This window comes from Microcaecilia unicolor, chromosome 4 (genome assembly GCF_901765095.1).
Source record: "Microcaecilia unicolor chromosome 4, aMicUni1.1, whole genome shotgun sequence".
Lineage (NCBI taxonomy): Eukaryota > Metazoa > Chordata > Amphibia > Gymnophiona > Siphonopidae > Microcaecilia > Microcaecilia unicolor.
In genome coordinates this window covers 26,011,856-26,036,768 of record NC_044034.1, presented here as the reverse complement: position 1 = coordinate 26,036,768, position 24,913 = coordinate 26,011,856, and the positions used below count along the sequence as shown (strand labels likewise).

Genomic DNA, 24,913 nt, shown 5'->3' with positions numbered 1-24,913 from the left:
CCCTTTCAAAAATGACCCATCAGAAATCAAACCCAAAATCAAGAGCAGCATGAACACCATGGAAACATGGGCAACTGCCTTCAAGCTGAAATTGAACAAGGAAAAAATTTACTGCCCGACACTCTCATTTCAGCACAACACTGCACGTTTCACAACCATAAACGCCTTGGGATCACCTCTCCCTATCCCAGACAATCTGAAATTCCTAGCCACTGGGGAGGATGGAAGTAGTTCCTGTAGGGTTCTCGTGGGGACGGAAGCAGTTCCTGTGGGGTTCTCGTGGAAGTGTATGCTACACTTGCGCCAGCCTTTCACCTACTGAGTACCAAGTTCTTTGAGTGCTGTCTCCTCCTCCTCCTTGCTTTAACAGCACAGATGTGGAAAGTCTCCATTAAGGAGGTGCTAGAGATACAAATGGTGATGAAATTCAAAAAGGCATGGGATGAACACAGAGGATCTCTAATTAGAAAATGGAAGTTATAACAAACCTAAACTTAAATGGCTGCATGTGTGTGGATGTGTCGTGTGACACTTAGATGATGAACTCTGGCAGTGGTGAACTAGGGCCAATAGCAGCAGACCTGTACGGTCTGTCTCTCATATATGGCAATATGGTTTAGGATGGGCTGGAAAGGGTTTAGACAGCAACTTTAGTGGCTGGAACATGAAGACAGTGCTGGACAGACTTTTATGGTCTCTGTCCCACAAATGAGAAGATGAAAAGGCTGGAGTGGGCTTTGAGGGCAATTCCAGCAGTTGGAACATAAGGATAGGGCCAAGCGGACTTCTATGGTCTATGTCCCAGAAACGCCACAGCAAGACCATAATCAAGTATATAATATCACATTCATTGTTGATTTAATCATGAATTGATAACGATTGTGACTATTGGGCAGACTGGATGGACCGATCCGGTTTTTATCTGCTGTCATATACTATGTTACTATTCATCATCTCTGCTTCCCAGGCTGATGCGCAGACCTCAGCTCTGACACAGGCACAAGCATCAGATGTCACCTGACCTACTGGCGCGTGCATGTGGTAATCTCTTAGCAAACAGTGCCAGTGAATCAGAGAAGTCTTACATGTGTGCACCAGAGTGTTCCAACTTTCGCTCCTTCCTTGCCTGCAGTGCTGTGGCTCAAACCCAGAGACTGAGAGAGCCGACAGGAATTTTTTTAATGTACCATTAAATTCTTGTGGGACTAGGTGAGGACAAGTTAAATTCTTGCGGGAACGGGCAGGGACGGGTAAGACTCCTATTGGCAACGGGTTGGATTCCTGTCCCCGTGCAACTCTCTAATCAGAGCACCAAGGAAAGAAGTGTAGATGGAGAAAAGAAGAGGTCCCAAGACAGATCCCATGAGCTACACCAACTGACAGTGGGATAGAAGTGGAGGAGGATCCACCAGACTATACACTAAAAGTGTGATGGAAGAGATAAGAAGAAAACCAGAAAAGCCAGATAGCCAAGACCTGTCGCTTCTTCCTCTTTAACATCAGCAAAATTTGCCCTTTCCTCTCTGAACACACCACCCGAACTCTCGTCCACGCTCTCATTACCTCTCGCCTGGACTACTGCAACTTACTCCTCACCGGCCTCCCACTTAGCCATCTAGCCCCCCTTCAATCTGTTCAGAACTCTGCTGCACGTCTCATATTCCGCCAGAACCGATATACTCATATCACCCCTCTCCTCAGGTCACTTCACTGGCTTCCGATCAGATACCGCATTCAATTCAAGCTTCTTCTTCTTACCTACAAATGCACTCAGTCTGCTGCCCCTCACTATCTTTCTGCCCTCATCTCCCCTTATGTTCCCGCCCGTAACCTCCGTTCACAGGATAAATCCCTCCTCTCAGTACCCTTCTCCACCACCGCCAAATCCAGGCTCTGCTCATTCTGCCCAGCCTCACCCTATGCTTGGAACAACCTTCCTGAGCCCTTACGCCAAGCCCCCTCCCTGCCCGTCTTCAAGTCTTTGCTTAAAGCCCACCTCTTCAATGCTGCGTTCGGCACCTAACCCTTACCGTTCAGTGAATCCAGACTGCCCCAATTTGACTGCCCCTATCGGACAGACCGTTCACTTGTCTATTAGATTGTAAGCTCTTTGAGCAGGGACTGTCTCTCTTTGTTAAATTGTACAGCGCTGCGTAACCCTAGTAGCGCTCTAGAAATGTTAAGTAGTAGTAGTAGTAAAAGCACAGAGCCCTTAAATCCAAATGAAGACAGTGTATCAAGGTGTAGGCGGTGATCAACACTGTCAAAAGCAGCAGATAGATTGAGAAGGATGAGGACACAATAGAGACCTTTGGATTTGGCCAGGAACAGGTCATTGGATACTTTAGCAACAGCTGTTTCAGTCGAATGAAGAGGGTGAAAGCCAGATTGATGTGGACCAAGAATAGCTTGACACGAAAGAAAGACAAGACAATGGCGGTGAACAGCACGTTCAAGTAGCATGGATAGGAAAGGGAGAAGGGAGATGGGGCGATAGTTGGAAGGAAAGGTAGATCTAATGAAGGTTTTTTTGAGGAGTGGTGTAACTACAGCATGTTTGAAGGCATCAGGAACAGTTGCAGTGGAAAGATTGAGAATATGACAGATAGCACTCTCTCTCCTACTGTCATCTCTTCTAAGTAAATGGGTGGGAATAGGATCAGAGGAATTGGAAAAATGTGCATTCCTCTTCAATTAGCATATTCTAGAGGTCTGCCAAGGCTGGGGTTTGGTATGCCTTACAGAATGGGAATGAGAGGAGCGAGAGTATCTTGTCTTTGTTTAATCTCCGGTATGAGGAAAAAATGCAAAATCCAATTTAGGATGTTTTGTTCAAGCCGTATTAAATATAATAAATCCGTCAATCTGATTTGAGTTCAGATTAAAAGCGCAGACGAGGGCAAGTATTTTGTTACAGTTCCAGAACCTCCAGTTTCAACAAGGCTTAGTCTACAGCACCATACGACACATTGAAGGCCATAGTAGGCTCAGTGTCAGATTCTGCAAGAAAAACCTGAGGGCAGGAGTGGAGGAGTGGCCTAGTGGTTAGGGTGGTGGACTTTGGTCCTGGGGAACTGAGGAACTGAGTTCAATTCCCACTTCAGGCACAGGCAACTCCTTGTGACTCTGGGCAAGTCACTTAACCCTCCATTGCCCCAGGTACAAATAAGTACCTGTATACAATATGTAAGCCGCATTGAGCCTGCCATGAGTGGGAAAGTGCGGGGTACAAATGTAAAAAAAAAAAAAAAATTTTGCTGTTCACTAGCACCCCCTTCTCTGTATCTTCTCTAATTCTACTACATCTTTTTTCTGAGATGAGGTTGCACCACAGAGTGATACAGTGGAATTATGGTTTTCTGTTTTATTCTCCATACCTTTCCTAATAATTCCTAGCATTTTATTTGCTTTCTTGGGTGCCACGTTACAACTCACGGGTCAAAAGTCTCTTCCGGGTGTATGGCACAATAAGGTGGAAAGCATGGAGTCTATGATGCAGAAAGGCACAGATAGGAGATTTTCTTGCTGGAAGAATTCATGAGAAAGGATGTAGGTAGAGTCAGAAAAAGTGACTAGGTGATGCCTAGTGATTGCATTTGTAGAATTAACGTTCTGGAATGAAAGTTTAGAGCATTTTATAAGGCATAGGCTTACCAACTTCCTTCTCTAAAGCAGAGGGCGGAAGAATTCAAAGCCCCACATATAGTCTGTCTGATCTGCTGAGGGGGGGGGGGGGGGGGGGGGAGAGGATTATATCCTCACACAGGCTTAGTCTACAGCACCATATGACACATTGAAGGCCATAGTAGGCTCAGTGTCAGATTCTGCAAGAAAAACCTGAGGGCAGTTAGAACAATAAGTTTGGTACAAGCCAAATAAACGGTCTTCTTTGATTTACAGAACAAAGATTCACCGACACTGCTTTAGATTGTGGGTATTAGCAAAACACTGCCTTGGAAAACTCTGGGGCCTGAGAGGTAAACTACTTACTCCAGCATTCAGCAACGTGGTGACAACATTTTTGCCTGGGAGGCCCTGAATGGTTGTTCCTTTCCCTGTCGTCTTCTGCACAACAATGACATTGGGCTTGGAGTTTATTGGGATGGTGGTTATCTTTGTCGTAGTTCCTTAAAGAAGACAAAGAGTTGGTTACTAGAGAATTCAAAAATCAGAGGTTAGAACTACATAAAGCAAATTTAGTTTCCTCATAAAAATCTGTAAACATTTGTGCAAGCATACATACACACAAATTTCACGAACAATTTAGGGATATCAACATTATGTGATAAAAAAAATAACCCTAGGGAAGACATGGAAGAGTTTTCTTTATTTTTAAATAATTAGGATTGCACTATAATATGCAAAGTGGTGCTCTTTTGTTATTTTACACGCACGCTCGTACTTAAACCTCCATCACCCAGTATATTCTGGACTTACATACAAAAGAACCTACGCATCAACTTTCTCCTACACTAGTGCCCATCTCTGGAATGATCTACCTAAGCTAGTGAAATTTACCACTGATCATACTACCTTCAAAAAGCGCCTCAAGACCTTTCTATTTGGCAAAGCGTACACACCACTACCGTCTGGCACCTCTAACTTCTGAACCGTCTTCCCCGCTGTCATATTACCACCTCTGCTTCTTCATCTCGCTTCTGTCCTTATCCATTATACTTCTAGAACATTAACTGCTTTGACCTTGCCTGCTGTATGTTTATGTAGATTGTTGTAAGCCACATTGGGCCTACCCTTGGGTGGGAAATTGTGGGATATAAGTGCTGTAAATAAATAAATAAATAAATACTTTTTTAAGTAATCTTCTCATGCTCACACTGCTCTGATTTTTAAAGGTACAAAGAATGGCATCCAGTAGAGTACCATTATGAACACCTATCAAATTTCTGACTAGATAATGTGACAAGTTGAGAAGCACAAAGTGCTAAGGATGACTCCAGCAGAACCTCTAAGTTAGGCTTGTCCAATCTTTTTCTATTTTTTTTTTTTTTTGGGGGGGGGGGGGGGAACATTTTATATTTTGTAACATTTGGAGGGCCAAAACACACATACATGCTCTGAGAATCGCATACCCCGAAAACACTGTCTCTCTCTTTCAAGTACTCCCCCTAACTTTCACCCAGTCTCTCTCTCTCATGTACTCAGCTTCTAGACTACTGCTTTAGTCACTGACAGTGGTAAAAAATAAACTACAATAAAAAATGAAAGTAAATAAGAGTCAGGGAAGCTCAGGTTCTGCTATTACAGGTAGTTGGATTGTTTCACTGAAGAAATCAGTTTAGTCTAGGTTCATCCAATCACCCTCTCATGTACCACAGTCTCATTTGCTCATGCTCACCCCCCCCCCCCCCCCAGCCTTTACCCAAACTTTTTCCCCCTCTCTCTCTCATGCCTCCCCCCCCCCCCCCCAAAAGCCTTCACAGTCTCTTTCCCCTCACTTGGTTCCAGTGGCAGAAGCTTAGCAGGATTCCTGTTTCCCCTTGCAACTCTACGGTCTACAAGCTTGAGCCGTGCTGGAAGTTCAAGTTGGTCTCTCAGTTTCAAGTCTCGTGAAATTTGAAACCACAAGATCAACCGGAACTTCTGGCACCCTGCAATTGAAACTTGAAAATAGTTGAGTCACGGCAGGGAAGGAAGGAATCCTGTCCGGATAAAAGCTCTTGGTGGGCTGGGTTTTGGTCCGCAGGCCTAGGATGGGCAAGCTTGCTCTAAGCAAATACAGAACATTGATTTTCAAAGTGAACCAAATATCTAGCTCGTGACAGCCATTTTGAAAGCCGAGCCAGGATGGGTAGGAGTGACCAGAGATTGCTCCTGCTCCAACCTCACTGCTGGGCCCAAGGAAGCGCCTACCTTGGTTGAGTGGACAGGGAGGCAGTTGATTGGGGGGGGGGGGGGGATCCAGGAGTGGGGAGGCCACACTATGGCGGGAGGGGAAACAGAGGATTGTAGAGTCTTGGTGTCACGGAACGCTTATCACCCACCTGGGGCTATCCCTGCGGCAACTTAGGGGATCTGCCCTCAACACTGCTCAGGTCCACCTGCACCTGGGCATGTGCTCTACACTAGCACCCTCCTCCCACCGACTGGGTCCCAACCACCTCTGGGCGAGTCTCCCGCTCTCAGGTTATCCCCAGTGTTTTCTAGGTTATTGGGGCCACACTCCCAGTGATCCCACAGTTCCTAGAAAGCACTCACAGACCCAACACACAAACCACCATGATTCTTAGTCAGTCCAGACAAGCAGAGTCAGTAAACTAAAAAACGTTTATCGTCATAAAAATATTGACTAGTGAACCATAAAAATAGATGGAACCAAAACAGCACACAACAACAGGTAACTGAATATGGGGCAATATTAAAACAATCTAAACATTTAGTCACTACCTGGATAATGCCTGGGGATTACAGGAAATATAGCTGTTCACAGTTATAGAATATAACTGTTCACAGGGTCTCGGTGAAGAGATCTCTCTCTCTCCCTGGCTGAGACTGAAGAAAAATCCAGTACTTCCAGACTGGATTTGAATTCCTGGGTCAATCAGAGCCCAGAACAGCACATTTTAAAAGTATACTACTGGTTACTTCCTCTCTGTGCTAAACTAAAGAGAGAACAGTCACTTTCTGCCACAGCTTTATAACAAGAAAATGTCACCTGCTGGCCAATAGGAGAAATACATTTCAAGAAATTAATACAGTTTAAAGGCTTAAAAACCCACTATTTTGTCACACTCTGATTACCCAACTTTTCAGTTACCTGACAGCAGGTTGGCCCCATTTATTTTGAATAAAAATTGAGTCTCTACTGTACAAGCTGATGAAACTGCCATAAGTCAGCATGTTGTTATGGTTATTTTGTTAATGCTTCATCTCCTCTCAGCCCCACAAAAAAAAAAAAAAAAAAAGACAACCTATCTGACCTACCAAAATCACTGGTAATCTCCAGGTAACAGATCAAAGCCCTGCACACATTAGAATGTGAAGAACAGAAACAAAATTATCACTAAGCTGAGCTATTATAGAGATGAACAAAAGGATTCCCAGAATAGATTTAAGTGGAAAATTGCATTAAAAATTATAAAATACGTCTAAGAGAAGCTAGGAAGACATATTCTAGTTTGGTTGATAATGTTTAATAGATTTATAAAAGTGATTAAGAGGGATTTGTTTACCCCCTGATTGTGTAGATCAAGTGGATGTTACTTCTCACACATCAGCTGATATTTTGGCTTTATTTTCAGAGAAAATATAAAAAATTAAAAAAATCCAAGCACTATTTTTGGCTTGCAAGCTGCTTGAGATAGCCTGACAGGGAGCTGATTATGACATTTTGCCAGGAATTAAAGTGGATATGATTTAGGATTCATTTTTACAAGTAATGACTTACAAAGTTCAAACCATAACATATAGGCTTATCCTCAGCTAATTGCAAACTTGTCCTGTTTATCTGATGTTTTTACTCCGTGGGATATAATAATTTGACTAACTCAATTAGTGTCACGGTTGCCCCCATGCTCCCTTACCTCCGCGTCGGGGTCCCGCACGACATGCTCCGCTGTCTCCCGCACTGCTCCCTTCTCCAGCCTGCCAACAGCTGTGCGTGCTTGCTTGGGGGAGGCTGTATTTGGGTTGATGATGTTCAAGCCCACCCCTTGCTGATGTCATCACCCTGGGCCTTCTTCTGCAGTCATTGCTCTCTACCTCTTTGCCTTGCAACAAGACATCCTGGTTCCAGCGGCCCACTGAGCTCCTGCTCCCAGCTCTGGTTTCAGCTTCCAGCCCAGCTCCTGCTTCTAGCTTTCAGTTTCCCTCCTTCCTCCGATGTCTCTATTGGAGCAATCCCTTTAGCAGGGACTCACCTACCACTTGCTACAGTCTGTCTGTCCCTTGGGCGGGCAGGCAGGCAGTGCTGATCAACAGCAGTGCAAGGGCTCACTCACCCTCAAGCATGACAATTTGTAAATACAAACCTAAACCAGGGGATGTTTCCAGTTTCTTTAGGTGACAATGCTAACACCGTTACCAAAAGATAAAGGGCTGAATATGACTGTAGCTAACAAGTTTTGTCCTATTGCCAGCATCTCTATACTTAGCTTGAAGTAGTGCTAGTGCAGCATTTATCCCACTTTGCAGAAAAAGTTGATTTACTGCACTTTTCTCAGTTTGGATTTCGACATTATCACAGTACAGAGCTTTTACCGAATTCTATAGTTTCTGAAGTTTATTAAAAAAAAAAAATCTTTGAGTGCAGGAGATCAGGTGATCTTGTCACAATTCAATATTTAAGCAGCCTTTGACACAGAAAATAATGTATTGGAATAGCAGAACAGTTGTGAAATGGCTTAAAACTTTTTTTTTAACAGAAGATGGTGTGTGTTCAAAACTGGGATACAATTTCCCAGCTGGAATTCTAGGAACAGGATCCCTTCAAGTTCCCCACTGTCTCCTATGTTGTTTCATTTTCACCAGAGTTCATTGAGAAAGTTTTTGCTTCTTTGTTTTTAATAAAATAACGTTAACAGTAATAATTATATACTGCTATAAACAAAAAGTTCTAAGCAGTTCACAGATCAATCAAAGGTAATCAAGAAAAATAAAACAAAATAAAAACATGGAAAAGAAAATAAGATGATACCTTTTTTTATTGGACATAACTTAATACATTTCTTGATTAGCTTTCGAAGGTTGCTCTTCTTCGTCAGATCGGAAATAAGCAAATGTTGGTAGATGACAGTATATATAAGTGAAACATCAAAGCATTTCAGTGGCAGTCTAACAGGATGGAGGTGAATAGGTGAGAGACAGGAAGAGTCGGGTGGACGAGGGACCGGGAGATAGGCATGGAGACAGGAGGGTGACAAAGCAGTACAATTTTATGGTTTATAATAGGCTAGAAACCCCAGATCTTTGTTAAGTCCTGTCTGGTGGGTGTCAAAATATTTAATCATTATGACTTCAAAGGTCTTACGTTCCTGTATTGTTTTAAAGTTCCCTTTCAGGATTCTTACCATGAAATCACTGGTACAGTTTTCTGGTTTTGTAAAGTGCTGCCCCACAGGGGTGACATCCTTATTGGTACTAGCATTTTTCATATGGTGTCTATGTAAATTAAATCTCTTCTTTAGCATCTGACTTGTTTCTCCAATGTAGCAGCCTTCATCACACTTTTTACACTGAATGATATATACCACATTGGAAGATGAGCACGTGAAAGATTCCTTAATGTTGAATATTTTTCCTTTGTGAATGACCATGGGGTCCTCTGAAATGTTTTGGCATAGCTTGCAGCTGGGTATATTGCAGGGATGTGTGCCCTTCTCTTCTTTTTCAGTCTGTGTTGGGAGCTTACTTCTAATTAGCTTGTGTTTTAAGTTGGGTGGCTGGTGGAAGGCCAGCACTGGTGGGGATGGGAATATCTCTTTCAGTAATTCATCCTCCTGGAGTAGAGGCTGCAGAGCTTTTATGATTTTTCTTAATTTTTCAAGCTCTGGGTTGTATGTCACTATAAGGGGGATTCTGTCTGTGGCTTTTTTTTTTTGAACTGTAGCAGATTTTCCCTGGGTGTTTTGAGGGAGGCAATATTCTTGGAGATTATTTTGGGGTTGTAGCCTTTCTGTTCGAAGGATGCAGTCAGGATTTCAAGGTATCTGTCTCTATCCCCTGGGCCAGAGCAGATATGGTGGTATCTTGTGGCTTGGCTGTAAATAATGGATCTAGTAGCGCTCTAGAAATGTTAAGTAGTAGTAGTAGTATGTGAATGGTGGAAGCTAGAGTTGTGGAGGTAGCTGCATTTGTCTGTGGGTTTCTTTCTTGTATATGGATGTTTGTATATAGCCATCACTAACAGACTGTGGTGTCCAAAAAACTGACTTTTTCTGGGGAGCAATCAATTTTGAATCCGATTGTAGGATGGTATGTATTGAAGGAATTGTAAAATTCTTTCAGAGTTTCTTCCCTCTCAGTCCAAATCATAAAAATGCCATCGATGTACCGGTAGTATTTTAGGGGTTTGAAGCTCGAGTGCCCTCTGCTTGTTCAGAAATACCTTTCCCTTCCAAGTACAGAACAAAGTCCCTAAATATTTAAGGCATTGAGAAGGGTTCCAGCTTGGTCTTCTCAAAGTTGACAAACCAACCAAGAGACTGCTGTAACTGATCACTTAGAAGTGGCTTACCAACTCTGACCTGATCCTGACAATCACCCAGATATGGATGAATGAGGACTACTCGCTTGTGCAATTTCATCACTACCACAAGTACCCTAGAACAGCAAACCTCAAAAATCTTTGATGCGCCTTGCAAACCAGAATATGAAAGTGTGCTTCCTTGAACACCAAAACAGTTACTGACTGCAGCATTTCCATTCAAAAATGTGGAATACAGGCAGTGGTGTGCTGGAGCCGGCTCGCTCCGGCTCGCAAGATCCGGTTGTTAAATTTTGGCCGGACTTGCGAGCCGGTTGTTGGAAAGGGCGAGCCGGCTCTCCCTCCCTCCGCCCTCCGGATCCGTTCCCTCACCGATCCTACCTTGACTATCGAATTCTTCGGGGCAGGCAGTGTTGCCTGCCCGCTGCTATCGCTGACTTTCCTCCGCCGCCTGTTTGCGCTTTAAAAATGGCCGCCGAGACTTCTGTAAGTCTCGGCGGCCATTTTGAAGCGCGATCGGGCGGCGGAGGAAAGTCAGCGATGGCAGCGGGCAGGCAACACTGCCTGCCCCGAAGAATTTGATGGCCAAGGTAGGGTCGGTGAGGGACCTGATCGGGAGGGAGGGAGGAAGCAGGAGAATTCGCGGAACAAGTCGGGAGGGGGTGGCAGGGGAGAGAAACGGGAGCTGCTGGCCATGGGTGGCTGGAGGGCAGGGGAGAGAAAAGGGAGCTGCTGGCCATGGGTGGCTGGAGGGCAGGGGAGAGAAAAGGGAGCTGCTGGCCATGGGTGGCTGGAGGGCAGGGGAGAGAAAAGGGAGCTGCTGGCCATGGGTGGATGGAGGGCAGGGGAGAGAAGGGTCGCTGGCCATGGGTGAATGGAGGGCAGGGGGAGAGGAGGGGAGAGAGAATAAATGCTGGACATAGATGGAGGGGAGAGAAGAGTGAGGAAGGAGATAAGATAAGGGAAAAGGAAGAAAGGAGAAAAACTGCACATGGATGAAGAAAATAGGCAGAAGCTGAGGACCAGAAATGAAGAAGAAAGGAGGAAAGTAAAAGAAATAAATGGAAAGGAAGCCCTGGAAACGGAGTTAGGAGGACAGATAGCAGCAGAATTGGATACTGGGCCAGCATGATCAGAAAAACAGTCACCAGACAACAAAGGTAGAAAAAATCATTTTATTTTCATTATAGTGTTTGGAATATGTTCACTTTGAGAATCAGGTGCTCAACATTAAAAGTTTATATTTATTTACTTATTTATGGCATTTTATCCCACATTAAACATGAATTAGATTGGAACCCGGGATCATTTAATTTTTTTTTTCCTGGAGAGAGTAATGCATTGCCCCCCCCCCCCCCCCCCCCCCCACTGGCTATAGCCAGCTCTGCAATTTTGGGGGGCGCCGAGGTGGACCGGGGAGAGAGCCTGTCGTTAAAAATTTACTAGCACACCACTGAATACAGGGCACCAGATTTACCCCCTTCAGATTCAGGAAGGAACAATAGGTGTCCTCTTTCTTGAGGTCTATAGATGGAGTTCTGACTTATATCCAACTCTTTCTGTGGTACACAACCACTGTACCCAATCGAAACAATCCTTCCAAAACGGTTGCCACCACAACCCTCTTTACTGGAGCATGACAGATCAGGGTTCACAACTTTTTCCGTTTCCATCTGCTGGTTGAGGAGCATAAGACATTCATTCTGGACTGGTATGGTAGACGAAAAGAAAGGTGAAATTAGGCCTTACCTGCTAATTTTCTTTCCTCTAGACCCTCCAGACCGGTCAAGACGCGTGGGTTATGCTCGCCTACCAGCAGAGGGAGACTGAGAACACTAACTTCAACTATGTACATATAACCTGTGCCCATCCCACAGAAGCCAGTATACACTTAGCAAAGCAGAGAAAAACCCCCCTGCAACCTGAACTCTGAACTATAAAACCCCTGTACCTGGAAAACCAATAGTCAACACCAACAGTGTGCTCAGACAGACGGAACGACAAGCGCCCCGCTCTGTCAAATATTATGGGCGAAGAAAACTCTCCGGCCCAACAAAAGAAAAGGAATAGTCATAGCAGAACACGGCTCAAATACTTCTGATACGAACAATATCTCTGAAAATCCATAGGGCGGGCTCTTGACCGGTCTGGAGGGTCTAGAGGAAAGAAAATTAGCAGGTAAGGCCTAATTTCACCTTCCTCAGCGACCCTCCAGACCGGTCAAGACGCGTGGGAAGTACCAAAGCAGTAGAAACTTAAGGGTGGGACCCTCGAAACGCAGAAGTCAGTACAGCCGCTCCAAAACATGCATCCTCCTTTGCCTGAACGTCAATCCTATAATGCTTCACAAAGGAATGAATGGAGGACCATGCCGCTGCCTTACAAATATCCTGCGGAGGAACAAAACTACTCTCCGCCCAGGAAGCAGCAACCCCCCGAGTTGAATGCGCCTTAAGTAACGGGGGCACCGCACGCCGCCTCAACAAATAAGCTGAGGCAATAGCCTCCTTCAACCACCTAGCCAGAGTCCCCTTGGAGGCCGCAGCCCCTCTCTTGGGACCTCCAAACAAAACGAACAACCTATCCGAAGCCCGGAATTCTCTCGTTCTGCTCAAATAGGACCGCAAGGCGCGCCGAACATCCAACTTAGCCAACCGACGCTGAGAGGCATCCCCCGAACGATCCCCCAACACCGGTAACGAGATCACCTGATTCACATGGAACGCTGAAACCACCTTAGGAACAAAGGAAGGCACCGTCCTCAAAGTCACTTTCTCTTTCGCAAAGGACAGAAAAGGTTCCCTACAAGACAAGGCTTGCAACTCTGAAATTCTACGAGCGGAAGCAATGGCCACCAGAAAAACTGTCTTCAAGGTAAGATCCTTACATGTGATGGACGCCAATGGTTCAAACGGAGGCCCCACCAGAGTCTCCAAGACCACATTCAAATCCCAAGGCGGAACCATCGGACGACGGGGCGGCCGAATCAACTTCACTGCCCTCAGGAACCGCCCTACGTCCGGAGAAGCTGCCAAGGAGACTCCTCGAATCTTACCTCTGAAACAAGACAAAGCAGCCACCTGCACCTTCAGGGAAGAAAGGGAGAGCCCCCTATCCAAACCATCCTGCAAAAACTCCAAAACCTCCATCACCGAAGCCCGCAAGGGGACAACATTCCGTTCAAGACACCAATTCTCAAAGATGCGCCACACCCGCACATAAGCCAACGATGTGGACTTCTTACGCGACCGCAACATTGTATCAATGACCCTGGCCGAGAAACCCTTCTTTCTCAATCTGTGCCTTTCAAGAGCCAAGCCGTAAGCAAGAATGGAGAGGGGTCGGCCATCTCGATCGGTCCCTGCACCAGTCTCACCCGAGACCCCAGGGGAAAAGGATCCTGCACTAACAACCGCACCAGATCTCCGTACCATGGCCGACGAGGCCAATTGGGCGCTATCAGAATCACTAAGCCGGGATGACGACCGATCCGCTGCACCACGCGGCCCACCAGCGGCCACGGCGGAAACACATAGAGCAACTGCTGAGTCGGCCACGGCAGAACCAACGCGTCGAGACCCTCGGCTCGAGCATCTCTTCGACGACTGAAGTACCGCGCGACCTGCGCATTGTCGGCCGATGCCATGAGATCCAACACCGGACGACCCCACTGCAACACTATCCGCTCGAACACTGAGTGATGGAGAGCCCACTCTCCGGGATCCAACATGTGTCTGCTCAGATAATCCGCGTCCACATTGTCCACTCCTGCTACGTGACCTGCCGACAGAGCCTGAAGATGAGCCTCTGCCCACCCCAACAGCTCCGCTGCCTCTACAGCTAATCCCGGGCTCTTCGTCCCCCCCTGCCGATTCACATAAGCTACGGCCGTGGCATTGTCGGAAAGAACCCTGACCGCCTTGCCCTCTAGCAGACTCTGGAAGGACCGAAGAGCCAACCGAATTGCTCGAGTCTCCAGGCGATTGATGGACCACGACGCCTCTTCCGACGTCCATCGCCCTTGGGCCACCTGCCCTAGACAATGCGCCCCCCAGCCTAACAGACTCGCATCCGTGGTCAGTACCACCCAATTTGGCACCTCTAGCGGCATACCCTTCGCTAGATTCGGAGTGTGAAGCCACCAGCAGAGGCTGCGCCGAACCCTCTCCGGCAGCGCTAACCGCTCCTCCAACTCCTGGGACTGAGGGGACCAACGAGTCAACAACGAGCTCTGCAACTGTCTGTGGGCCCTGGCCCAAGGTACTACCTCTATAGCCGCAGCCATCAGACCTAACACCTGAAGATACTCCCGTGCCGCAGGCGCCCTCTGAGCTGACGTATCTGAAGCTGCAGTTTGGAAATGCGAGGAGCCGTCAAAAACACCCGGCCTCGCTCCATGTCGAACCGAACTCCCAGATATTCTAGAGACTGTGACGGAACTAGGTGACTCTTGGCCAGATTGACAACCCAACCCAGCGACTGCAAAAAGGTCACCACCCGGGCGGTAGCCTCCTCGCTCTCCGCCTGCGTTTTGGCTCGAATCAACCAGTCGTCGAGATACGGATGCACCAAAATGCCCTGCAACCGTAACGCCGCTGCCACGACCACCATCACCTTGGAGAAAGTGCGAGGAGCCGTAGCCAGGCCGAACGGGAGCGCACAAAACTGAAAGTGACTCCCTAACACCACAAAACGAAGAAAACGCTGGTGCGCCTCCAGAATGGGGATGTGCAAATAAGCTTCTGTCAAATCCAAAGAAGTCAGAAATTCCCCTTCCTGAACTGCTACAATGACCGAGCGCAACGTTTCCATCCGAAAGGAAGGAATCTTTAGAGCCGCATTGACCCTCTTGAGGTCTAAAATGGGCTGAAAAGAATCCTCTTTCTTTGGCACCACGAAGTAAATGGAGTAACAGCCGGTACCTCGTTCTTCTGTCGGAACAGGCACCACAGCGCCTAAATCTACCAGACGCGACAGAGTGTCTCGCACTGCCCTTGCGCCTTGAATGACAGGGAGAGACGAGAAAGAAATCGGACAGAGGACCGTTGAACTCCAGCGCGTACCCGTCTCGCACTATCTGCAGCACCCACTGGTCTGACGTGATTTGGGCCCACCTCTGGTAAAACAAGCGTAAGCGAGCCCCCACACGAACCAGAGGCTGGACCCCCAAACCATCATTGCGACACACGGGACGTGCTGGCCGCTCCCGAAGAGGCAGCTCGCCCCCCCCCCGGCGGCCCCCACGAAAGGGCTGGGTTCTCTGAAAATAACGACCCCGGAACCCCCCCGAGGACCTACCCGGCCGATACCGTCTAGCTTTCTGAAAACGGCCTCGCACCGCAGAGCCCCTAGACGCCTTAGGCCGAAGCTCTGGAAGCCGCGGGATCTTAGTATCACCAAGACCCCTAACCAACTTATCCAACTCGTCTCCAAAAAGCAAGGCGCCCTTAAAGGGAAGCGAACACAACTTTGCCTTGGACGCGGCATCTGCCAGCCAGCCCCGCAACCACAGGGCCCTTCGAGCCGCCACCGCGAGGGTCATATTCTTCGCCGATGCACGCAACAAATCATAGAGCGCATCTGCCAAGAAGGACGAGCCCATCTCCAACTTGGCCAAATCCTGCACTAAGGCGGCTCTATCAACCTGCGGAGCATCTAGCAGCCGCTCAGCCCAGCGGAAACATGCTCGAGCCACCAGACCTCCACAAACTGAAGCCTGCAAAGCCAGCGCCGATAAATCAAAACTGCGCTTCAGAAATGTTTCCAGTTTCCTGTCCTGAGGGTCCCTCAAGGCAGCCCCTCCATCTACAGGAATTGCAGTAGCCTTAGTCACCGCCGTCACTACGGCATCCACAGTAGGAGGCTTTAAAGAATCTCTGTCTTCCTGTGGAAGGGGATAGAGCTTAGCCATGGCCCGTGCCACCTTACACGGCGCCTCCGGCGAGAGCCATTCCTGCGTTACCATCTCTCTAAGATCCGCATTCATAGGAAAAGTCCGAGAGACCCTTCGGATCCCCTTAACCAGCGGGTCCTGCTTTTCAGAAGGAGCTGGATCTACTGCCGGGTCAAATTTGAGCATAGCAGACACCTGCTCAATAAGATCCGCCAATTCCTCCCTGTGAAAAATGCGGACCACCGACGGATCCTCCCCGGGCACCGTTTCTCTCTCTGGGCCGGACAAGGACCCCTCCTCCTCCTCCAGGGGACTAAAGTCACCCTCTGACTCTGGAGGAGAAAAACATTCCAAGTCCTCAGCCCACTCAACACGTGGCCTCTTAGCACTCAAGCCCGCCCCCAGACTAAGGGGCTCTGTGCGCGACGGTCCCGCCTGCCAGGCCTGAAATAAGGACCAAACAAACTCCGGAGGGAAACCCATCCTTCCCGAAACGTCCCCTCCAGAAGCACCAGCCACCGGGCTGCCCTGAGGCCCGCTGACTAAATCCGGAATTCTCGGGCCCGAATCCAAGATGGCGGCGGTTCCCGCCAAAACCGGGATCGCCGCTGAACCGCTAACCGAAGCCCCTGCAACCTCCTGCAAGGCCGGCGCGGGAAGCTCTGCCGCTAATACCGGCGGAGCGGAGGACTGAGGCTTCGGTTCCCCGCAAAAGCGGCAGGAACCGCCAACCGCATCGACCCCCCGACGCGCGCAAGACCGACAACGAAGCGGCTTCGAGGACATCTTCGCGCCAAAAAAAAACAAACCTCCCAAAAGGTAAAAGAAATGGGAAACTCACCCCAAAGAAGCCACTCACAGCTCACCTCGCAAAGCTGCCCAGCTCCGGCACTCCGGAGTGCAGCTGCACAGCTCTCCACACCGTCTGGGTCTTTTTTTTTTTTTTTTTTTTTAAACTTTATTGCAGCACAATTTGAGCCCTGCTGCTATAAAATCCCTGGCACTCAAGGCTGCAATATAAAACTGCAGCCGAGGCACAAAGCTGCCCAAACTGGAGAGCTAGCTCGGGGGAGGGACCCGGCCACCCGGGTGTGACACCCCAGGGGGGACAATGGCAGGCCCCACTGGCACCACCAACCCCCAGCACACAGAGTATTCCAGGCACAGGGATGCTCCTCAGGAACGACCAAAGGACCAGCCTAAAACTCTCAATTGATTGACTCCAACCAGACCGGCCAAGCTGCACAGGCTGCCTGTCTACCCTCTGCTGAGACTGAGAAAATACTGGCTTCTGTGGGATGGGCACAGGTTATATGTACATAGTTGAAGTTAGTGTTCTCAGTCTCCCTCTGCTGGTAGGCGAGCATAACCCACGCGTCTTGACCGGTCTGGAGGGTCGCTGAGGAATCACTGTTTCACAACAGCTGAGACACCCTCCACACAGGGAATCTTCCACAGCGCTCCCAGCCAGTGCTGGTTCAGGAAGCAGACCCAGGCCCAGGAGTCAAACACAGGACTCCTACCTAGCAGCACAAAGCATGTCTACTGAACCACTGGACCTATTCCGAAATTCTTTACCTGAACCCCCCTCACCTCCCCTCCTGGCACTTTTGAGATTCCATCAAACGCTTCACTCACAGATATCATACTGGTTCACATCAGCAGCAATGCCACTGAGTACGCCATAGAACTAAAAGATCAAGCTCTTCTCTGACCAAACAGCAGAGACCAAACAAATTAAACAGGAACAGACAAGAGCTAACTCATACTGCTGTTGTATTTCTCCTGTGCAAATGTTGCCTTTTCTGTTTCATCCCCAAGCTTTCGCCTAAAGCAAGCAACTATCACAAAGGCAGGTAGAGTGTTTAGCAGAAGCTGCAGCACTAGCACTGTCACACTATACAAAGTTATGGCAGAAAACAACCATCAAGTAAATAAATGTACAAACCTACCAGATACAATATTACTGCTGATAATCTTTCCTCCCAGTGTGGCCAGTGATTTAGGCACAACCGTAATGATGCTTCCGCTGGTTGTTTTCACATATGTGGCACCTGCTGCGCTGGTTGCCATGCGAGCCGCAAGGGTGGAGCTCACCGTGGGCCGGGTGTAGGTTGTCTGGGTTCCTGGTTATGCAGAGTGAAGCACACAGAAAAAGAATTGGGAGTCAGATTCTAGATTCATCAAACATCTACTGAACTATACAGCGCAACTTATGAGAAACCTCAAGGGAATGGATTAGAACATTAGTTCATAACCCAGTCCTTGGCACACAGCCAGCTTGTTTGTGGATATTCTGAAAATCAAAGAACATATAAGAAATATATGCAGATCTTAAGCATATTCACTGTGAATACCCTTAAAAATTAAACAGGCTGGATATGTCTGAAGACTGGGTTGAGAACCACTGGCCTAGACTAATTGGCCAGGAATCCTACATGCTGTAACACCCCCGATATCCTTTTATGTGAAGTGTCTGTTTATGCTTTCCAAAAATATTAGGACTAGGGGGAATGCGATGAAGCTACAAAGTAGTAAATTTAAAACAAATCGGAGAAAAAGTTTTCTTCATTCAACTTGTAATTCAACTCTGGAATTCGTTGCCAGAGAATGTGGTAAAGGCGGTTAGCTTAGCAGAGTTTTAAAAAGGTTTGGACGGCTTCCTAAAGGAAAAGTCCAAAGATCATTATTAAATCGGACTTGGGGAAAATCCACTATTTCTGGGATAAGCATCATAAAATGTTTTTGTACTTTTTTGGTATCTTGCCACGTATTTGTGACCTGGATTGGCCACTGTTGGAAACAGGATGCTGGGCTTGATGGACCTTTGGTCTGACCCAGTATGGCAATACTTATGTAATGTAATAACATTTTCACCTTATTTCTTCTTTCCTATATTGAAATGGTGTTCTTTTTCATTTCCCTTGGATATATTATTGTAGGACTGTAGGAATGAGGAGAGTTGAGGAATGTGGGATAAATGGACTCTTGGTTGAAAGATTAATGAACAAGGACTATTCTATTATGCTCTGGCATTTCTTTCGGTCTATAATTTTGGATTGTAAACACTCGGGCCTGTTTGAAGAGTGGTATATCAAATGCTGTAAACTATGAAACTGATTTGTTATTTTACTCGTAATCAATAGAAATAAAACATGGAAAAAATAAGATGATACCTTTTTTATTGGACATAAAACTTAATACATTTCTTGATTAGCTTTTGAAAGCTAATCAAGAAATGTATTAAGTTATGTCCAATAAAAAAGGTATCTTATTTTCTTTTCCATTTTTTCTTTTGTTTTATTTCTATTGATTACCTTTAAAAGCGGACTAACACGGCTAACACACCTCTCTACTTATTTTATTAGGAAAGGTGGTATCATCAAATAAACTAAACCATAAACCATCACCCAACTTGTGAGTGCAAGAAAGGGGAGCTGGGGTGTTAAACAGAATGCATACCATGGCAGCTCCAAGACAACTTATAACATTACAGGAATGAATTTGAAAAGATGTATTTTAAATTTAAAATCCTCCAAGGAAGATTTTAAGAACAGTAATAAACAGTTTCAAGTTTGGGCATTTCCCATAATTAATGCCATGGTGAGTTCAAGGGGCCCCTCAATTTTGCCTGAGGCCAGTTGACCACTGTTGATTATCATCACTGAGGGCCTCTTTTACTAAGCTGCACGGCAAATAAGAGGAAGCCCATAGGAATTGAATGGGCTTCCTCTCATTTACCGCACAGGAATCACTTTGTAAAAGAGACCCTAATTTAGATATTAGGGTACCACCTCATTCCAGGCTTCACAGGTCACATTCTTAGTTGGCAAGGTGATCTGAGTTTTTCTGTCTTTACGTCTTATGGTACAAATCAGTGGAAACTCAATCGCATATATTTTAGACTAAATCCTGCACCAGCAACACTTGGGTCTCCCTACTCAAGCCCTTAATTTTACTACATCAGTGAATGAATCAGAGGGGAGGGCAAACAGGGGTTTTCTAATATATTCTAAAAAGTACAGCATTCAATTTCATATTCATCTCTTATGTTATGAGGGACTTATCTCTCGCCAGCTCTCTAATATAAGATTCAAGGCGAGTTACATTCAATTTTTTAAAAAAATTACACAATTTCAAGAAAGTAACCGCTTTGGGGCTACTTTCAGTGGCAAAAAGCGGGGTATATATGTTCTAAATAAATAAATAAATAAAAACATAATAAAAAGCAAATATTAAAAAAAACCCCAGGCCTCAGAAATAAATAGGTTTTGCAAAATAGAAGGTAACTCCCTAGTGAGCATAATTCAAAAGGAAGATTATTCCAATAGCGAACAGCTAAGAAAAAAATGATTGAGAAAAAGTAGCTTTAAACCGTACATTTTTTGTTGAAGGAAAAGTTAACAGTAATTATATCTTTTAGAGGTTGCCCTAGATTTTAGCACAGAGTTTTAAGCCGCCCATAAACATATACACAAAACAGAAATGACCAAAGACCAGATTATTTTCCTTCTTAAAGGCTGAATTCTTAACACCCCTATTTACCTAAACTAGTTGTTCTGCACACTTACCACTGGGTGTAGTCACCAGCTTCGTTGTCATGATAGCTCCATTACTACTGACCACCATGATGGGCGAGTTGCTGCTGCTGGGTAAGGTGGCAGTCACCGGCTTAGGAAGAATTTTACTAGGTTGTACTTGCTGGGTGATGATCTTAACACCTGGGAAGGGGAATAAAGTCAGAGGCAAAAGTTAAACACTTGTTAATCCAGCAACTGTAGCCCTGTTAAGCTCTTGAATTCGCTGCTGGAGGATGTAGTAAAAGAAATTAGTGTAACATATTTGGGGGGGGGGGGTGTTTTTTCCTTTTGTTATAATAATTTTTTTATTAGCAACCAGCAAACTACAAAATTCCATAACAAAAGAAAACTGCTACAAAGTGAACATATAGCATCGAGTGGTCAGTAATTAAACTTGTCCATGTCAAAGATTCACAACATCATTATTTCTTTTCTCCATTTTATATTATTCCCCTTCCTCCCCTCTCCCTTAATACCCTCTTCCCTTCCCTCCCAACCCCTAGCTGGGTTTAAAAAAGGCTTGAATAAGTTCCTGGAGATAAATTCTATGAACTATTAAACAGACACAGGAAAGGCACTGCTCATCCCTGGGAGTTCAAAGCATAGAATGTTACTACTTCTTGGGATTCTGCCAGGTACTTGTGATCTGGATGGACACTGTTGGAAGCAGGATAGGACTACACGTACCTTTGGAAATTCTTATCTTTTCACTAAGGAAAGATGTGAAACCCTAGACTCCTTTAAAGACAACCAGTCAAAAAGGTGTCCATCTAAGTCTAGCTCTACACAGTTATTAGGATCTAACACCATTAAATACAGTCCTAACATCAAGATAAGGTGACAAATGAGTAGTAGGTATCCTTTCGCCTCCCACCAGAAAACCTCTGAGACAGCAGAAGGAGTGGGCTGAGACACTGACCTCATGGCATCCGATCTCTGTTTTTGATCAGGTTGCCACATTCTCTCCGAAAAGATTATTGCCTTGGCAGGCGACATTTGCCAGCTTCTCTTGAACCTGGCTCAAGGTCCAGGACAGGCAGCCATGAGGGTCTGCACATGCCGATACCAACAGTGGGAAGCCTGGATGCCACATCAAAAGTGTCAAAAGTAGACCGAGCCAGATGTTTCCTGCACCCCTTCTGCTTAACGGCAACCTGGCAAAGGTGTGCAGCCTAATCTGGTGGGAGTGTATCTGAAATCTCAAGCACAGTGCCCACCAAGGACTTCAAGTATATGCTTGTGTAAAGCTGGTACACTGGATGTGAGAAATCAGCATTAAGCCCTGAAAACAAAACTTCCTTCTAAAAGGCTCCAGAATATGAGCAGCCCTGCCCGGGGGAGCTGAGGCATGAATCCTCAAGCTTCTGGTTCATTTGAGCGTGAATTTAACCACCATGGAGTAGTGTTGCAACAGTGGCTTCTCAAATCCAGGAGCCTTCTGGACCCTATACATGGAGTCTGCTTTCTTAGGGACAACCTGCACAGAGAGAGGGAGCCTCCCAATTCTTCATCTGTAATCTTTCAGCATGTTGTGAATGGCCACTGTGGCAGCTTCCTTAGGAAGGGAATCAAGTAAAAGACAACATCACAGCCCACTGGCAGGCTTCCGGGTCATCATCGAGAAAATAGACGTAGCAAAATCAAAACGGCTTAATGATAGAAAAAGGGGAAAAATTAACTACCCTCTTTTTTTTTTAGTGAATATCCTGGCTGGGAGCTCAGGCCCAAAATAAATAAAAAAGTGACAAAAGAAAGAAAAAAATGGAAAGGGAAGGAAGAGAACTAAAAATAAAAGAAATCCTACACTACTCAAAGTTAGATGGGGCAGGAAGGCAAAAATACTGAAAAGGCTAGTTTAACTACCAAGATGGAAGACATCCTCTCAGCTCCACAGAGAAAGTGAAACTGTGGGTCCCGCAACACTCAGGCAGGCGGGAAGGCACTAGTACATGCTTGGTGCTGACCTATGAAACGCTTTCTGATTACTAGGAATGCTGGGCAGCATCCGCATCAGGGCCCACTGGGAGACATCACCTACTTGTGCAAATTTCAAAGTGAGAGCAACACAAACTATAGCTATGTGATGCAAGGTCCCACATTAGGAGTCACTGCCCAGGAAAAGGATCTAGGTGTCATTGATGATGACATGTTGAAACCCTTTGCTGCTCAGTGTGCAGCGGCAGCTAACAAAGCAAAAAGAAGGTCAGGAATTCAGGAATTATTAGGAAAGGAATGGAGAACGAAACAGATTATAATGCCTTCGTGCAACCACACCTTGAATATTGTGTGCAATTTTGCTCACCACATCTTTAAAAAAATAATATATAGCAGAATTATAAAAAGTACAAAGGACAACAAAAATGATAAAGGAGATGAGACAACTTCCCTAAGAGGAAAGGTTAAAGAGGCTAGAGCTCTTCAGCTTAGAGAGAAGACAGCTGAGGAAAGATACGATAGAGGTCTATAAAATACAAAGCGGAATGGAACAGGTCGACGTGAATCGCATGTTTACTTTCTCCAAAAATACATGGACTAGGGGGTACGCAATGAAGCTACTACGTAGTAAATTTAGAATAAATCGGGGAAAAAAATAGCTCTTCACTCAACATGTAATTAAACTCAAATTCTTTGCCAGAGAAATGTGGTACAATCAGTTAGCTTAGCAAGGTCTAAAAAAAGCTTGGATAATTTCCTAAAAGAAAAGTCCATAAGCCATTATTAAGATGAATTTGGGAAAATCCACTACTTTTTTCTAGGATAAGAGAATCAAATCTGTTATACTCTTTTGGTATATTGCCAAGGACTTGTGACCTGGATTGGCGACTGTTGGAAACAGGATACTGGACTTGATGAACCTTTTGGTCTGTCGCAGTATGGCAAGGCTTATGTTCTTATCACTATGACCCGCTTGTCCTCAGAGAACCAAGTTTTATGTTAAGTTGTACCTGCTGTACACTGCCTTAGATGAATATCTTCATAAAGGGGAAAGGGAAATGGGACATATATACTGCCTTTCTGAAGTGTTTTGCAACTACATTCAAAGCGGTTTACATATATTCAGGTACTTATTTTGTACCAGGGGCAATGGAGGGTTAAGTGACTTGCCCAGAGTCACAAGGAGCTGCAGTGGGAATTTAACTCAGTTCCTTAGGATCAAAGTCCGCTGCACTAACCACTAGGCTACTCCTCCTTAATAAAACCCATTCAATAATTTGTTCTGGATTGGTGAACAAAAAAAAAAAAAACCCACACCAAAATGACTTCTACATACCGGATTCCTGCTTGATCTGTATGGTGGGTTTGATGGTGGATGCTACTTGAGGCTGCTGTGATAACGGAGAAGACTGCGTCAGCTGCTGTGGCACCTGGTGCAGCTGCTGCTTAAGTAGATGTTGATGCTGCTTTGGAAACTGGGCCAGAATCTGAGTTGGGGAACCCACCAGACTCTTAGGGGATGGAAGTCTTGTTGATGCGACTTTGAGGGCAGATGCAGACACTCCTGTAATACAAACAAAAATCCCTACTATACCTAGGGTTGCAAGGAATGAACATAGCTGGTCAATATACAATCAACAAAAGGGTAAAAAGAACCAGATTCAAAACTGAGTAGCCATTCTCTAGTTGAGAACCAGGGAACCTAGAGCTGAAATCCCATTTCTCCCACAGACATTACCCGCCAACTGAGCAAGCTACTCGACCCTCCACTGCCTCAGGTACAGACTAAGGACTAGATTACTACATAGTAACATAGTAGATGACGGCAGAAAAAGACCTGCATGGTCCATCCAGCCTGCCCAAGACAAACTCATATGTGTATACCTTACCTTGAATTTGTACCTGTCCTTTTCAGGGCACAGACCACACAAGTCTGCCCAGCAGTATTTCTCACCTCCCAACCACCAGTCCCGCCTCCCATCACCGGCTCTGGCACAGACCGTATAAGTCTGCCCTCCCCTATCCTTGCCTCCCAACCACCACCCCCCTCTTCCCCCCACCTGCTCCGCCACCCAATTTCAGCTAAGCTTCTGAGGATCCATTCCTTCTGCACAGGATTCCTCTATGCATATCCCACGCATGTTTGAACTCCGTTACCGTTTTCATCTCCACCACCTCCCGCGGGAGGGCATTCCAAGCGTCCACCACCCTCTCCGTGAAAAAATACTTCCTGACATCTTTCCTGAGTCTGCCCCCCTTCAATCTCATTTCATGTCCTCTCGTTCTACCGCCTTCCCATCTCCGGAAAAGATTCGTTTGCGGATTAATAAATAACTTGCATTT

The 24,913-nt window shown here is 46.1% G+C and overlaps 1 protein-coding gene across 7 annotated transcripts in view; it reads right to left on the bottom strand.

Annotated features, from left to right (window-relative positions):
- EMSY (EMSY transcriptional repressor, BRCA2 interacting) overlaps positions 1 to 24,913 on the bottom strand; it is a 123,776-nt gene that overhangs the window by 49,376 nt on the left and 49,487 nt on the right. For all 7 annotated transcript variants that reach the window (XM_030200048.1, XM_030200054.1, XM_030200050.1 and 4 more), the window contains 4 exons: positions 23,907 to 24,134; positions 20,627 to 20,776; positions 18,008 to 18,181; positions 3,991 to 4,127 (listed from right to left, as the gene is read on the bottom strand). In XM_030200048.1, the coding sequence (XP_030055908.1) occupies positions 3,991 to 4,127; positions 18,008 to 18,181; positions 20,627 to 20,776; positions 23,907 to 24,134 (689 nt within the window). The remainder of the gene's footprint in view (positions 1 to 3,990; positions 4,128 to 18,007; positions 18,182 to 20,626; positions 20,777 to 23,906; positions 24,135 to 24,913) is intronic.